Below are 15,223 nucleotides of genomic sequence, written 5' to 3' on the forward strand. Positions count from 1 at the left end.
AGGAAAAATCCCTCTTTATGGAGAAGTGGGGGTGATTGTGTTTTTTTTTTTAATTCTTTGGTATTATTTCAGAAATACTCTTTTTCTTTTCCGTTTCAACAGTCTTTCTAAATATAACTTGCCATGCTTTACTTGCAAATAAAAGTATTCTGCGTTCTTTCCTGTAATTCATTTAGTGGAACAAGTGACCAACTTAGGGCAGACAAGCAGTACAGAATAACTTTACTCAGTGCATTTATTCGCATTAATATGACCCTAGGGACCCTTTTATAGACTGTGAACATTGGAACAGGATAAAAAAAAGGTGATCACAGCAACCTGATAGATTAAAAAAAAAAATATCTCACAGCATATGGCTAAAATATATATTTTCATGACCAGAGAAATAGTTAGTTGGAAGCTTTTATTTCTGTTTTGCTTATTTTATGCTTTTGCTGTATTCCAAAATAATATGAACCTGTGAAACAGGATTTTCCCTTTCAGGAAGAAGTCAAAACAGACTTACAACAAATGCAGAAGTGTTGTCAGAATGCATTTGTGATGACAAGCTCATTGTAATTGTACTTCTTCATGAACTGTTTGTTTTGATGTGTTGGCTTTTATAAACTTCAACTAAAAACTCTCTTGTTGGATGACGCGTAAGGAGGAGATGCTATGGTTTGAATTGCAGATCATGCTCTTCTAAGAGATGCTCTTCTAAGAGTTATCAAATTTTTGATATCATAGCACCCCAGAAAAAAACCCACAACTTTAATCAGTTGTTTCCTAAAAATGTGACAGACATGATCCAAATGTGTTAAATTATTTTTTTTTGCCTTAAGACTTACCCTTTGTATAGACTTTTTACGTGTTATTGTTCTTTTAATATTGTTAACTTGCTTTATTTGTACATAACTTTATTTTATCAGAAAGCCAAAGAGCGTATCGGTTTGTGCAAGGCAAGGACTGGGGTTTTAAGAAATTTATCCGAAGAGATTTTTTACTAGATGAAGCTAATGGTCTTTTACCAGATGACAAGCTTACGTTATTTTGTGAGGTAGGTATAAGCTTTTAAGTGATAAGTTTTAAAAAGGAAAAAAAACAAAAAACTGCTTTTTTATATGTTTTTATGTTCATTTTAACACTAATATAAATGTTTTGTTCCATAAATAAGTATGGTAAGATATGCATTAGTTGCATTGTCTGCATTGTACTGTTTGATTTTTTGATACGTGTTGAAATCTAGATTCAGGCAATCAGTTCAGACTTACTCTGCAACTCCCAAGAATTTGCCAGGATTATGTTAAAGTCGGCTGTAAAATTGTTTATGAAAAGGTGGCTGATAAGTGCTGTGTAAAGTGTCGTTTAACTGAGATCACTTTCAAATAGGTTGTGTTTGAAATTATAGGATTGTTCTTCACTAGTTAGGCAAAAAGGAAATATCTGCTGTTTGCATTATTAAAAAAAAAAAAAAAAAAGCATAGCTAATAGTTGGAATCTATATTACTATAATATTATTCATGGCTTTAGCCAGTTAGCAATTTTTTTCACATAAAGTATTTAATTTATTTTTATAGTAACTGTTATATGTTGTTTTTGAACAAATACAAGTATCCTGCAGAAAGATGTTCCTTAGTGTACTGATAATTAATATTGAGAGCTATGGTGTAAGTTCATGGTATATTATAGGTCACTTTTATAATATTGTTTTTTGTTGGTAACCTATGTTGTCATATTAAAACTGAGTAAAATGCTTATTATATGTTAAAAATGGAAGCTAGAGAAAGTCGCAATGGATGTACTGTGTGTTAAATATACATTGGCTGGCTATCTCTGCTGCCATGAAGTGATTAGTGGCTTAGGAGGATGATGGATGTTTTAACTGCTAATAAGTTTGCTTTGATCTGTGTATTTACAGGAAATGTGTAAAATTGTCTTGGCAAGATTACAATTTAATTATATGTCATTATGCTATGTAGGAAGAATAATTGAAATGTGGCCCCTGAGACTAGATATTGCAAATATAGTGCATCTTATTTTCACTTAGACAAGTTAAATTAGCTGCATGATAAATTTGTTATGAATACAATTATTTGGGTGATAAAAGCAGATGTAACAAGTGTTTTATGGTTCTGCAAAGATACTCTTGAGTATTTTGTCATTTTAAGTTTTCCTTGTTATAAATGGTTTGTAAATAAACAGCTCTTACTGTTTGTTTTTGGAATTAGGTCACTACATAATTTTAGAGTTTGTTTTATAACAAATTATAAAACAATAAATTATCTGCAGAGATGTTTTTCCTACAGAGTGCTTAGATAATGAGGTCTTAGACTGCTTTCTTAACTTGTTTCCTAAAGTATCACACCTTATTTACTGTTGGACCACCACAGATTCAAAACCGCAAAAATGATGTGCATTTTCCATGTCTGTCATCTCACACACTAAACTTGTTCAAATCATAACTTGTACATTCTTGTACACCCTCATACAGGAGGGTATGCAATGTAAAAAAGAAACATTAATCCTAATCCACAGATGCAGTGCAAAAGCTGCATCTTGCATAGCTTCCTAAGAAGTAAAGTGAATCTGATCTTGTGGAGAAAGAACTTGGATGTCCTGCTCAGATTCCAGGACCCAGAAGATGGGTTGTTCACTATTTGTTTTAGCATTTCCTCGTCATTTTGGACTTTAGGGGATAAATACCTTTGTTCTTGTGAGTGGTCTTACAAACACAACTCTGAAATATCTGGAGTAAGGGTCATGTGTTTGAAAAAAGGACATGTTTTACAACTGGTAGCTTAAGATGTGTTTTCAAAAGTTCTGTGGCTTTAATGAGATTGGATTTCAGCTCAATCTAAAGTGATTCATTTAAAAACAAAACAAAACAATGCTTTGATTCTAAGCATACTGTCTGGATGTGTGATATATGAAATACTAGATCACCAGAGACCAGCTTGAGTAAATATAAAGATGTAGCCAGCCTTTCTAGGCAGTGTCTGTAGCTAACAGGGAAAAGTTCCTGCGTGGACAACTTGGAGCAGGAACTTAAAGTGAGGTCTCTGGAGAAGCAAAACTTTCCTTTTAAAACAAAGGACAAGTGTTGCTAGGCTGAAACTCCCTTTTGTGCATACGTGTACTTCCTGAAATTGTGCTGTGAAAACAGAAGTAGAGTACACCATAGACCTACAGAGCTTTGAATGCTGGAAATGTATAGTCTTAGTGTGAAAGTGAAGGTTTTGAGTACTTTGGGATACTTTTCTTTTTAAAAAGTGGAAGAATATAAGGGAATTTCTTCTCACAAGGGGATATAGGATGAGAGGGAATTAGTAAATGATTCAAATCCTCAAACTGCTGTTTTAATTGGATCATCATCCTCTTCTGATCTGGTATTTCTTTTGCACTCCTATGACTTTCTGTGAAGCTTAGCTATGCTATTTTTGCTTTATGTCAGATTTATTCCAGATGCTGTGCCTCTGGATATCAAACATAGCACTGATCTTAACAGTGTCACCATTTTCTTAATATATTATCCTAATTTTCTGTATTTTGGGAGATGCAGTGATTGAGATCCTGTAGTATGGCTCTATCCTTTAGGAAGGTTTTATTCTCAGGCGTGTGCTCTCAGACAACAGAAATAAGACCTGCTGAGCTCTTCTATTTTCCCAACAGAGTGATTAAAAGGACTTATGTAATTTTTTTCCAAAAAAAAAAACAAGTAAGAATGCTACTGTCCTGTTAATTTACTATGTGAAAGATTTAAACCTGGAGGATACTGACAATGTATTCACTTCAGATGCACATTTTTAAATTTAACCAGTTCTGTACAAGCATTACAACCTGTGAGTATTCATTTATTATTTTAGTTATTTCCTCCTAGATCTTATATTCTGTTGACTTCTAAAATAATGGCTTTTAATCTTGTTCGGAAAAACAATCGCCTGTGACAAAGCAAAACAGGATAATGAAGGAGCTATGTTACTTGCACTCAGATTGTGTTATCAGTTTGCAAGTTAGGTATGAACTCACTAATTAGGAATATCATACTGTTTAGAATTTCTGTGGATTGTTTTTACAAAACTTTTGTGCTCTTGTGATCTTAATGACCTGTTTAAAATTTTATTTTGTATATATTTACTTAAATGTGTGAGGAGTGAACAGTTAATTTATCTCTGAAATAGTATTAACATTTACTTATGGTGTCATGTCTCTTCTTGACTCACTGTTGCTAATTTTATTATGTGGTATTTTGTTTTGGTTGGATAAATGCACAATGTTATTCTAAATAAAACTGTATTTGTTTTATGTTACTTAAACTGTAGAATGGTTCTGGCCTAATGCCAAAAACACCACTGTTTTGTGCTTTGCTTTGGAATTGCTGAACTTGTAGCAATAGGTGCTGTAAATTAATTATTATTGGCATTCAGTTATGAAAGAGTTGTCTTGCTGTGATTTTCTGTTAGGTAAGCGTGGTCCAAGACTCAGTAAATATATCAGGACAGTCTAATACAAACACTTTGAAGGTACCTGAATGTCGACTAGCAGAAGATTTAGGGAATCTCTGGGAAACAACAAGATTTACAGATTGCAGTTTTTATGTAGGAGGACAAGAATTCAAAGCTCATAAATCTGTCCTTGCAGGTACTTTCTACTTTTGTATTGCTATTATTTTGCTATTAAAATTGCTAAAAGCTTAAAAACTGATTATATTTAATATTTACGTCTCTTGCTGTAGCACGATCTCCAGTTTTTAATGCAATGTTTGAACATGAAATGGAGGAAAGCAAAAAGGTAAGCCTTAGTGAAGACTTTGCACATAAATATTTGTACGTTGTAAAAAAGGGAAAATGTGCAGAAAACTTAACTGAGGAAGGTGAGTACTGCGTGATAGTGCGTGAGTGGAGGGGGGTACTACTGAATGCTTTTCCAATGAGTTCTGGGGGAATTTCTCTGTGCAGAAAGATTCTGATGGATTTGTTCTTATTTACATCTGCTCTAGGCTGTTTTGTTTTGCTTTTTAACGTTAGCTACTAATGCAATTGATCTAGCAGTGTCTGCCTATTTTTTTCTTTAGCTTCTACCTCACGTAAGCCAATTGACTTGATTAATACATTATGGCAAAACTTGGAAGTTTTGTGTGGTCACTAGGGACGTGAAGGAACAACAAGTGAATTATAAATCGCATTAAGCCCTGAAGCAGTGAAGTGCTTTTCATTCACAGTTTCTGCAAGCACTTGACCTCCATGAGTGTTTTGGATGGATAGTTATTTAATCAGCACAGAGAGCTGCTTCTGCTTTTATGCTCTTGATATCTCCTACAGCAAAGAGTTGTTCATCTCTTTCATGAAAAACGAATATCTAAAAGGGGTTGGTTATAGGTAGAATACATGAAGAGGCAAGGAGAACTGATCAACTCACTAAAGGCTTATAACAAATGATTTCATATTGCAGGCTGCAACTGTAGCACTTGCATATGAATCTATCAGGTGACTGTGGTGCTGCAATGCAACTAAGTTTTCACAAATGTGACTTTTTTCCTCCCTGCAGTTCACCAGCATGGAAACTTTCTCAGGCAGAATTAGAATATTGGAAGCATTTGCTTAGGATTTCTAGATTTTTTTTTCCAGACTTAAAGAAATCCAGACTTGAGCTGAAAGTGGCTCTTTGTTCTGTGTGCTACTCTGATTTCTAATGTTCCAAGCATATCGCTGTCAGGTTGGAAACTCAGCAATAGTTGTAAATGTTCCTGAAACTGCCACAAGTACAGCCTGTGCAATAGAGTCCACACAGACATTTCTAGAAGGAAAATGCAATTACTTCTTTTTGTAAGATTTCCCAATTGATTTCTGCTTGACTAAGAGCTACTGTTTATTTACTTTCTGCTTAATATTGTAGAATAATTAGTTTAAAATTGTAAGGTTCTTGTATGATGGATGTGAAATGAAAATATAGCCTGCAACAGGTATTTGACATATTTGTTTTAAAGATGTTGTTGAATTCCAGTGATTTTTGATGATAATTCTTCTTTACCATTTACCAGAACCGTGTAGAAATAAATGATGTAGACCCTGAAGTTTTTAAGGAAATGATGAGATTCATTTACACAGGAAAAGCACCAAACCTTGAAAAAATGGCTGACAATTTGTTGGCAGCTGCAGACAAAGTAAGTAACCCTAAGGTCTTAAAACTAATGTTTGTCTGTGGAATGTTCCTCTTAAATATTTTTTTTAATTTGATACTCATCTCACTTTTTTAAATTCCATAAGAAGGATCTCATCAGAAATGCAGAAAGATGGAAGGGTAGACTTTTTTTAATCAGTATGAGGCTTAGAAACTGTTTGGTAAATCTTTACTGTTCAGAAGAGTTTCAGATGTTAATTGCATTTACTCTCTGTTAAAATAAATAAATAAAAAAATCAGGGACTATTAATATGATTTGGAAAAATCAGTCTTGAATAAATTTTATCCTCGATCTTTATATTCTTTAAGAGGATTTATACGAGTGTTTGAACAAATTCGAGTGTTTGAATTGTTTCCTAAAGTTACTGTTACTTCAGAGCTTTCATCCTTTTGTCTTTCCTACAAACTTTATAGTTCTAATCTTTCATCTCTTCTGTGTTGGGATTTCGTCTACTCTTTAAATTGTCACTCAGCAAAATGCTTTTTCTCCTGTGTTTTTTGAGATTAGAGGACTTAAAACAGCACAACAATTAAAGTGAGGTTATTCACTTTCATGTTATCTAATTTTCTAACTATTTTAAACTTGACCCGATACCTTGTTTATTCTTTTCACTGCTTTACAGCTTGGGTTGAGATTTTAGGTAGCTATCCTCAGACAACATACAGTTGTTTTTCCCTGAGGAGTTTTAAGTAGCTCAGAACTCAGAAAATGCTCCTTTCAGTGTGTGTAATCTGAAACTCTCAGCTGAGATTGTGGCAATTTATTAAACTACCTAGGTGATTTCTAAATTAGTTGTGTAATTACATCATTAGTGGTGAAGCTGCCTGTTCTCATAGTCAACCTTATCACAACAATTTAAGTCAGCCCAGTAGTAAATTTCAAGGAACAATTACAATGTTGTTTTAGGCAATTTGTTTTCAATTTTCTTCAAGAACTGTTGAATGAGCACTGCCCTGGATTTGGTGACTTACCAGTTGCATTCACTTCAAATCTCATTGCCAGCATCTCATCTCTGTTTTTAAGCTCATTGTGTTTTGTCAAGGTCTAGTACACCCAAGTGGGAAGGTGAAATGGTGTTTTTTATCAATGCCAGCTTGTATTGAAGACATTGATAAATGTAGAGAATGTTTTAAGATGCAGTTATATAATTGTCTGTGATAGCAGGGCATAAAGATAGTGAGCTAGAAGGTCCCTTTAGCTTTTTATAACAGTCCAAAATTTGCTATAAATTTTTCTATTGTTTCTGAATGAGGACTCTAAAAATTAGTATTCTGTATATTCCCTGTTATATTACCTATTAGGTATAGACTTGTTATAATTGTTAGTTATGCACTCTAAATAGAAGTATTCTAAAGAGTAGTATAATGATTAAATGGATGTAAAAATGCATAGGTCTAGAAACATAGAAGCTAGCCCAAGAATTTGACATTTCTTCAATAGTATTTCTTTGTTGCATGGTACGGTTGCTAATACAAAGGTATGAGTGGCAACTTGACTTATATATACACACACATACATATATATGTGCCATTTAAGCATCTAAAATTACTTTCATACTTGAAAACCGAGTGCTAAATTAAAAGGGATGGAGAAGATTTCAGTGGAAGTGTATACAGCTGACTGAAAACCGTTCGATGTATGACATCCTTCAAAATCAAAGCACAGTTCGTTCATGCAGAATGTAATAAGGGAATGTAATTATTTTGCATCAATTTTCTGGAAAAAAAAAAAGAGGGGAGTGGGAAACCTCAGAACAAGCCAGTTTCAAGCAGCCCAATGTATTTTTGCTTTGATCAGTTTCATGAAACTTTCCTTTGTATAATTTCTTGCCGTCTGCTTTGGGATGTAAACCTATCTGATGATGATTTTGATAAAGTGCCTTCGTATCTTCCTTGCTCTTCCTCCCACACTAAATTGAAGGAAAACAAACTTCTAAATGACTTTTGTTGTTTTAATAAAAAGTTCTTCCAGTAAAACTCATCAATTTGTGTCTAATGTCTTATAATTTGAGGACTATTAATTACAGCATATTGAATTCTAAATTACCTGTTTGGAAGCAGTGTGATCTTAAACTTGAGAGGCAGTAAGCATATTCGTGGTGGCTGGACCTGTATAAAACTGTCTGTAGAAATAATGGTAGAAAGAATAAGTTTGAAGAATGATTAGTGTAGTTTTTTCTTTTATCAGTATGCACTGGAACGGCTGAAGGTCATGTGTGAGGAAGCACTCTGTAGTAACCTCTCGGTAGAAAATGTTGCTGACATTCTTATCCTCGCAGATTTGCACAGCGCTGAACAGTTAAAAGCACAAGCAATAGACTTTATTAACAGGCAAGTAATATTTATGAAACTCCAAATATATTAGTACTTACTTTTTGTGTACCCTCTCAATATTAGCACCGTTCTCTCTTCCAGGTGCAGTGTTCTTAGACAACTTGGGTGTAAAGATGGGAAAAACTGGAATAGCAAGTAAGTTTCCCTTCCCGATCTTCTGTACAAACACTGCCAAATAGACTGCAGATCTAAGGACTCTTACTTCATTTCCCTGCTATTGAGGCTAGTCATGCACCATAGGTAAAGTAGGATTCAGTAGATTTTATCACAGTTTGGAATGTTACTTCCACTTCAGATGATAAGAGGAGTTAACTGCCCTCCAGTGTGAGGTCACAACAGTTTTGATTCCTCTCCTAGGGATGTATCAGCTTTGTGAGGAAAGTGGCAGCAGCCTTCAAGTGGCAACCTGGGTGTGATTCCAAGAGTTAGATCAATCTGAGCCTGCAGCATTGTCAAAGCCAGAAGAGTAGTACTCTTCTTGCCTTCAGCAACATGTTTGTGCACCTTCCCACATGCCAGCACTAGTGCTCTTGATATCAAGACAACTGGTCAGCCAGGTCCCTCTCATATGGCTGAGTCTGTAAGTGCTCATGCCTGCCCAAGAAATAGGTTGAGACTATGTGGCTCAGACTGTAGCACCGATTGCATTATATGCTTAGACCAGCTCAAGTGAATCATGGAATAGAAGATAGCTTCAAAATGGCTAATGGTGGGCTTAAACATAGTAAAACAGCAGCAGGGGATTTAGTTATTGACATCAGAATCTCCAGAACAGTTAAAGGCTTGTGCTATACCAGTTACTTTAAATCTAGTGTTTTTCCTGAAGAACTTGAGCTCTTCACAGATGTCATGAATGAGTGTGATATGAAAGAGAAGTGAATGGTAGAAGGAAAACCATTAAATACTAGTAAAACAACAACAACAACAACAAAACCAACACTATTAAACACTAATAAATGTAAATCAACTATATAGGCAATGTAGATTAGTTGATGTGTTCCTCTTTGTGTGACTTGGAGCTTCCTAGTTTACTTCTGTCTTTGGTAATTGCTAGTAAAGATGCTGGTCATCTTTATTTCCCTGACTTATTATGGATGCTTTACGTGAAGTAATTTTAGAGGGCCTGGCTTAACTGACCCTGAGTGCTAGGGAATCTAAACTTTTGGTTTTGTTGCTCAAGGCACTTACCTTTACTGACTTGCAGCAGAAGATTAAAGTCTTGCATTATAATCTGCAAAAGCTTTTTTGAGAGATTGTACTGTGCAGAGGTCAAATGCTAACTTTATTTTAGGAACCCTGTCAGGCATAATATGAAGGTGCATATGGAAACGCAGGGCAACAGGAACTTGGGATCAATGCACAAGCTGTTCATTCCAAATTACAAATGTGTCCGTGGTCAATGTGTCATGCCTCAATCAGTGTAGTATTCTCCATGTACAGAATAAAATTTTATATTTTATATTATTTCAAAATACTGCATTTACTTTTTAAAAGTTATATATGTTGTTTTCTTATTTCCTGGATATCAATGTGATACTGGCTGATACCTGTTGTTGCTGTTGTGTCAGTTAAAAATTGGCAATGGCTATTGAAAGCCATTCTGAATGTAGCCTGTAATCTTGTACTGAAGCAAGAGTGAATATCCAAGTATCATCTGCTGGTACTCAGACTGCGATCTCCCAGTGAAGGGTTCTGCGGTCAGCCAGCTAATCTGTCTCCATGACTTCTCTCGTACATGAACTATATCATTCTTGCTGCAGTTTAAACTGATGCATCTTGTCATCCTTCCCTCTCCTACAAATTGATCATTTCTTCTATGTAATGAGATTATCATGTCTTCCCCTAGTTTTCTCTTCTATATGCTAAACCTCATTTTTTCTACCTATCCTCTTATCATTTTTATTGTTTTTTCATGGGCAATTTCGAGGTGATTGTCTTACACTCTGCTCTGTATAGGACACAATTCTCTGTCTGAGGTCTAGCTGATATTGACTGGAGCAGGATACATAGCCCGTGTCCTACACATGGTGATATTAGTATACCCAAATTTGGTGCTCCTTCCCAAAGGCATTGTTATTGGCATTTGTAAACTTTGTCTGTCATGTTCAGTTGCTCTTCTGTAGTAATCCTGCCTTCCCTGCTCTTCTCCACTGTGTGTTTGTGCATTTGCTTTGTAAAATTGTGTGACTATTCTTAATACTTCTGTTTTCAGCCAAGCAACAGACATAATGGAAACAGCAGGCTGGAAGTCCATGATCCACTCCCACCCTCACTTAGTAGCAGAGGCCTTTCGCGCACTAGCATCTGCACAGTGTCCACAGTTTGGCATTCCACGCAAACGGCTAAAACAGTCATGAAATCTTCCATGAACTTAAAGAAATTGAATTGACTCTACTCCTCCATGTCCAGAGGTGTTTTCACAAACCATAACAAGAGTTTTTGTTATCCTTGTACACAGAACAGAAGCTGAAAAAGCCTATTGTTTGCTTTTCAGATGGATAATTTATGGTTTAATCCTCAGCTTTAAATTAGACTGATTACTCTAATTCACTGAAAGGCCTTAAATTATCTTCAATGACTCTAGTCCATATAGTTTAATGTATCTTGATTTTTTTATTATTATTATTTTTTAATGTGCCTTGTCTTTTTGACTAGGCTCTGCAGGATTGCACTAGCTCCATAATGCAGTAAAGTTGATAACTGAAGATTAATTTTTGAAAGGGATCTTCCATTATTTTCAGAAGAAAAGATTATTATAGTTTGGTCCTGTGCTAACTGGAAGGTTTTAACTAGCCTCTCATTGAAAGCACTTGAACCAGAGGCACGTAATGTACCCTAGGCAAGTGCTAAGTATAGGGAGAGCCTGTTTACCTTCAGCGAATGCCTACAGGCTATTTATGGCAATATACTGCTTTGAACATAATTTATTTTTCATTGTGGGGCAAATATGCAATGGTTTGGCCCAAAAATGTATTTTCATTACAGTTTGTAATGCTTATTGTGTGTGTGTCAAAGCTGTCCAGACGGTGAAAAGAAACACAGAATAAACCTCTTACTTGTGTTTCTTTACGGTCCATCACTAGTTTACATTTAATGCAGAACTGAATGAGAGGCAAGGAGTTCAATGTGAAAACGGAATAGTATTGTGTATGGAAAAATATATCCCACATGTACGGTTACATAGCAAAGTAAAGGATGCATAGAATGACCAAATGTAAATTGAAGAAATGGGCCAAATGGATTATATGCACTTTTAACGTGTAACTTTTGTATGTTGTGTGGTACATATATATTTTGCTTTTGATGAATTAATGAGGTACAGGTAATTGTGGCTTAACTTTTTAGATACATTTTCAGATGCCCACAGCCACATGGGATTTAGTTTTGTTAGAAGAGAAAGGCATGTCTTTTTAAGACTTGGTTGAAGGTGACTATTGCAAGCTTTTGTATTTAAGTAACAGAATATTTTCTCTTATTTGAAAAAGGCATGTGAAAGATAAAATTCTGGAGGAGGGATTTTTCCCATCTCGATGTGTGTGCACAGTTTCTGCTAACACCTGGGGAGGCTGCATACACATCACGAGGAATATTTCCCTGAAATGTCAGATGGTGTTTGCAAGCAGAGACTTGCTCAGTCTTGCATTTCAGTTACTGTGCTAGCATTGTGGATGATACTGAAATTCTGCATAATGTGAAAAAGAAGAAACATTTGTAAACTGCTTGTCATGGGCCAGTTCTTTATTATATGAACCTTAGCTTTAATACCAACATCCTCAGTGTTTGATAGCTTTGTTTACAATTGGGAGGAAAAGTCTGCAGTAGTGCACACTCTAAATGTTTCCTGAGTTATTACATTAAGTTTACTGTAATAGTGATAATGCATTGTATTTTTTCTTTGGGAAGACTTTGGTTTAGTGGTGGAGAATGGGAGGAGATCTCACCTAATTTATAATCATGTTTGGATAAAGGTTTTACTTTGCCTAGTTTAAAAAAAAAAAAAAGTTATGCAGGGAGGAGAGAGAAGGAATTTCACATTGTTTACTATCTTAAAATCTATCTGCATCCTCATTTCATTAAGATTCATCTGAATTGCTCTAAATGAAATTTTTAGAGGAAAGAGTATATAGTTTTATACTTTCGTGTCTAGTGAACCATTAGCAAAGACAAATTGGAAAAAATGCCCGGGCCAATTTCTAAATAAAATAACCTCTAAACATGCGTTTTCTTACCTTCTAACTAAATCTTTATGATGGATAAAGTGTAAAATCAAAAACTTTAATAGTACATAAGGCATCAAATTATATATTTACAGAGATTTATCCTTTTATCAATTTTTAAATATTTATCTAAGGTCTCATAAGCATTCTTCACAATAAGACGTAAAGGTAATTGTTCCCTCCAAAAAGTGATGTTTTTGCTGCACTGTGTAATGTGTTAGAACTAAATATCCTCATACCCATCACTGGTAAAACTTGCAGCTCTAACGTACCAAGTGACTTGAATATTTAATACTGTAATGATTGTCCAGTTCAGCTTGTTCTAAAGTAACAGCATACAGTAATTTAATGGAACGCTTAAGGATTTTATGAAGACTTTTTTCAGAAGCTTAATAGCACACTTTGTACCAAAAAGTCAGACACTGTGCTGTGATATTATCTACGTTGTGAAGTGTCCACTTTTCAAGTTAGGCAGTGTATACCATACGTTACACTAACAGGGAGAAAAAAAACCACAAAAATCATGGTTGATCTGTTTGAGATTTGGTTTTATTTATTATGTATATTAAGTTTTATCAGCTCTTAAGGAAAAGGTAAAACAGTTGCTGTATTCTTAAGTGAGTGCACTAACTATTCACCCCTTCTATTCTCTAACTACATGCAGTGTTCTCACTGGAGCAGGACAGCTGATAACTGCAGCGTTCGTCAGATTCAGTAGCTTGTTTTCATTCCCCGCATCTCAAGAGCTTGCCCTTCAAAACCTCAGTTGTCAGTTCTAAGTGCAGCAGATGTAAAACTATCTATTACAACGGACAGGTTTTTTTCAGGCTGAAGTCTTTAGGGTTTTTTCTTAGTTTTGTATACAGATTAGGAATATATTGTATGAAGGTGCCATGTTTTGGCTTGCCAACACTACTCCCTTGGATATATGTGAACCACCGCTTCCATACTTTTCTGGGGAGAACCCTGCATGTGTCCTGTGTGTGCGTGCGTGTGTGTGTGTATGACTGTGCGGTGTTTTTTGTCAAGAATGACTTTCTAAAAATAAGGACTCAATTTGCTGTTAAAATGCTATTATGTATTATATATTTTTTTTCCATTTGGACCTCTCCTAAGGAGATGCTTTGGGTGGAAGAGGCTTCAATAAACAATCCTTATTTTCTAGTCCATTTACTGCATGCAGAAGTATAAACACATTGTGCCTTTTTTAGGAAACTGTTGCAATGAAGGGAAGATTTAACAGGATACAAGATCTTTTAAAGTGGTATTTTTAAAGGTGAAGGAGAATATTTGACAGGTGGTTGAGTAAAAGTTACAGATTATACCTTTGAACTCTGTTGCATGTTGACTCTTGCTTCCACAATTAAGTTTCCCTGAGAAACTACACTAGTTTCACTGTGGAAACTGCAAAAATATGGAATTACAGATACAAGTTGAGTAATGGTATATTTTGTGAAAATGTGAACATATTTGCTGTTACAAGCTGAGTGTATGTCAAAATATGATAATCATGGATACAGAGTTAGTTTTACAAGTTACTCTAGTTTTGATGTTTTTCTAAACATTGAGTGTTTAGCGTAAAATTCACCTTTGCACAGGTCAGTAGAAGACCTACATGGAGATGGTGTTCCTTTTAAATCCTCATGGTAAGGTTTCTCCCTTGGGAGATTAAAATAATGTGCAGTACTTGAAACTGTGTTTCATAAGACAGTGAATTGCAAATGTGAGGTATTGCTGCCTGAAGTTGTTGAATTACGTTGACTTTTGCAGTTGGTTAAAATTCCTTATCTTAATTGATTTTTTTGTATTTGACAAATGGAATGTTCTTTATCTGGTGTTGATAGCATATTTAGTACAGAGCTTAGCTCATTAGCTAGCAAGACACTGACTTAGTCTCATAACTTGGCTTCTGCTTACAGTAAATGGACTGTTTGTAAAGGGAATTCACTATTTCAAGTGTTTTGCAAGGAACTTCGCTGTATTTGTAACCTGGTTTTTGAAGGCTTGAGATACATGAGTCCTATTTTAGAAATTAAGCCAGTGAAATGACTTAGACCTGTTTTGGGGTGGAAATGACTAAGAATTCAGATATGTAAACAGTTGTATCAAACCATCCAGCCTTTTTTTATCAGCTGATGTTAATGGTGAAATACTTTTTGTACCTTGTTGCTGAAAATATTTTTGCGTTTCAGCACATCAAGTTACAATAAAGTTGTTACTTATACAGAACGTGTCTGTGTGGCTTGTATTTTTTTCTCCTGTATATGATCATAGTGTCTCCTGTTGTTTCTGTGCTTTGAGAAAAATATTTTACCAGCACTGTAAAACAGTTTGGTGTAAAATATACTGCTGTCCTTCTGGAAATCTTTCTGGGGTAGGTTCGTATTGTAGTCTTGCTCTGATCTCCACTATTTTTCAAGTTTAACATAATTAAAATAACAGAGCTCTGAATAGCTTATGGTTTGCTTTCCTGAGAAACAACTGCCTTTGCATGGACTGTGTAAGAATAGGTGCTC

General features: G+C 35.1%; 1 protein-coding gene across 1 annotated transcript in view; it reads left to right on the forward strand.

Annotated features, from left to right (window-relative positions):
* SPOPL (speckle type BTB/POZ protein like) overlaps positions 1–14,930 on the forward strand; it is a 33,074-nt gene extending 18,144 nt beyond the window's left edge. The window contains exons 5-11 of the mRNA XM_082763675.1: positions 909–1,036; positions 4,440–4,617; positions 4,712–4,767; positions 6,017–6,139; positions 8,345–8,487; positions 8,572–8,625; positions 10,703–14,930. Coding sequence (XP_082619801.1) covers positions 909–1,036; positions 4,440–4,617; positions 4,712–4,767; positions 6,017–6,139; positions 8,345–8,487; positions 8,572–8,625; positions 10,703–10,847 — 827 coding nt within the window. The 3' untranslated portion in view covers positions 10,848–14,930. The remainder of the gene's footprint in view (positions 1–908; positions 1,037–4,439; positions 4,618–4,711; positions 4,768–6,016; positions 6,140–8,344; positions 8,488–8,571; positions 8,626–10,702) is intronic.
* The last annotated feature ends 293 nt before the right edge of the window (positions 14,931–15,223 follow it).

The sequence above is a fragment of the Aythya marila genome (genome assembly GCF_965140915.1).
Source record: "Aythya marila genome assembly, chromosome: 6".
NCBI classification, from domain to species: domain Eukaryota; kingdom Metazoa; phylum Chordata; class Aves; order Anseriformes; family Anatidae; genus Aythya; species Aythya marila.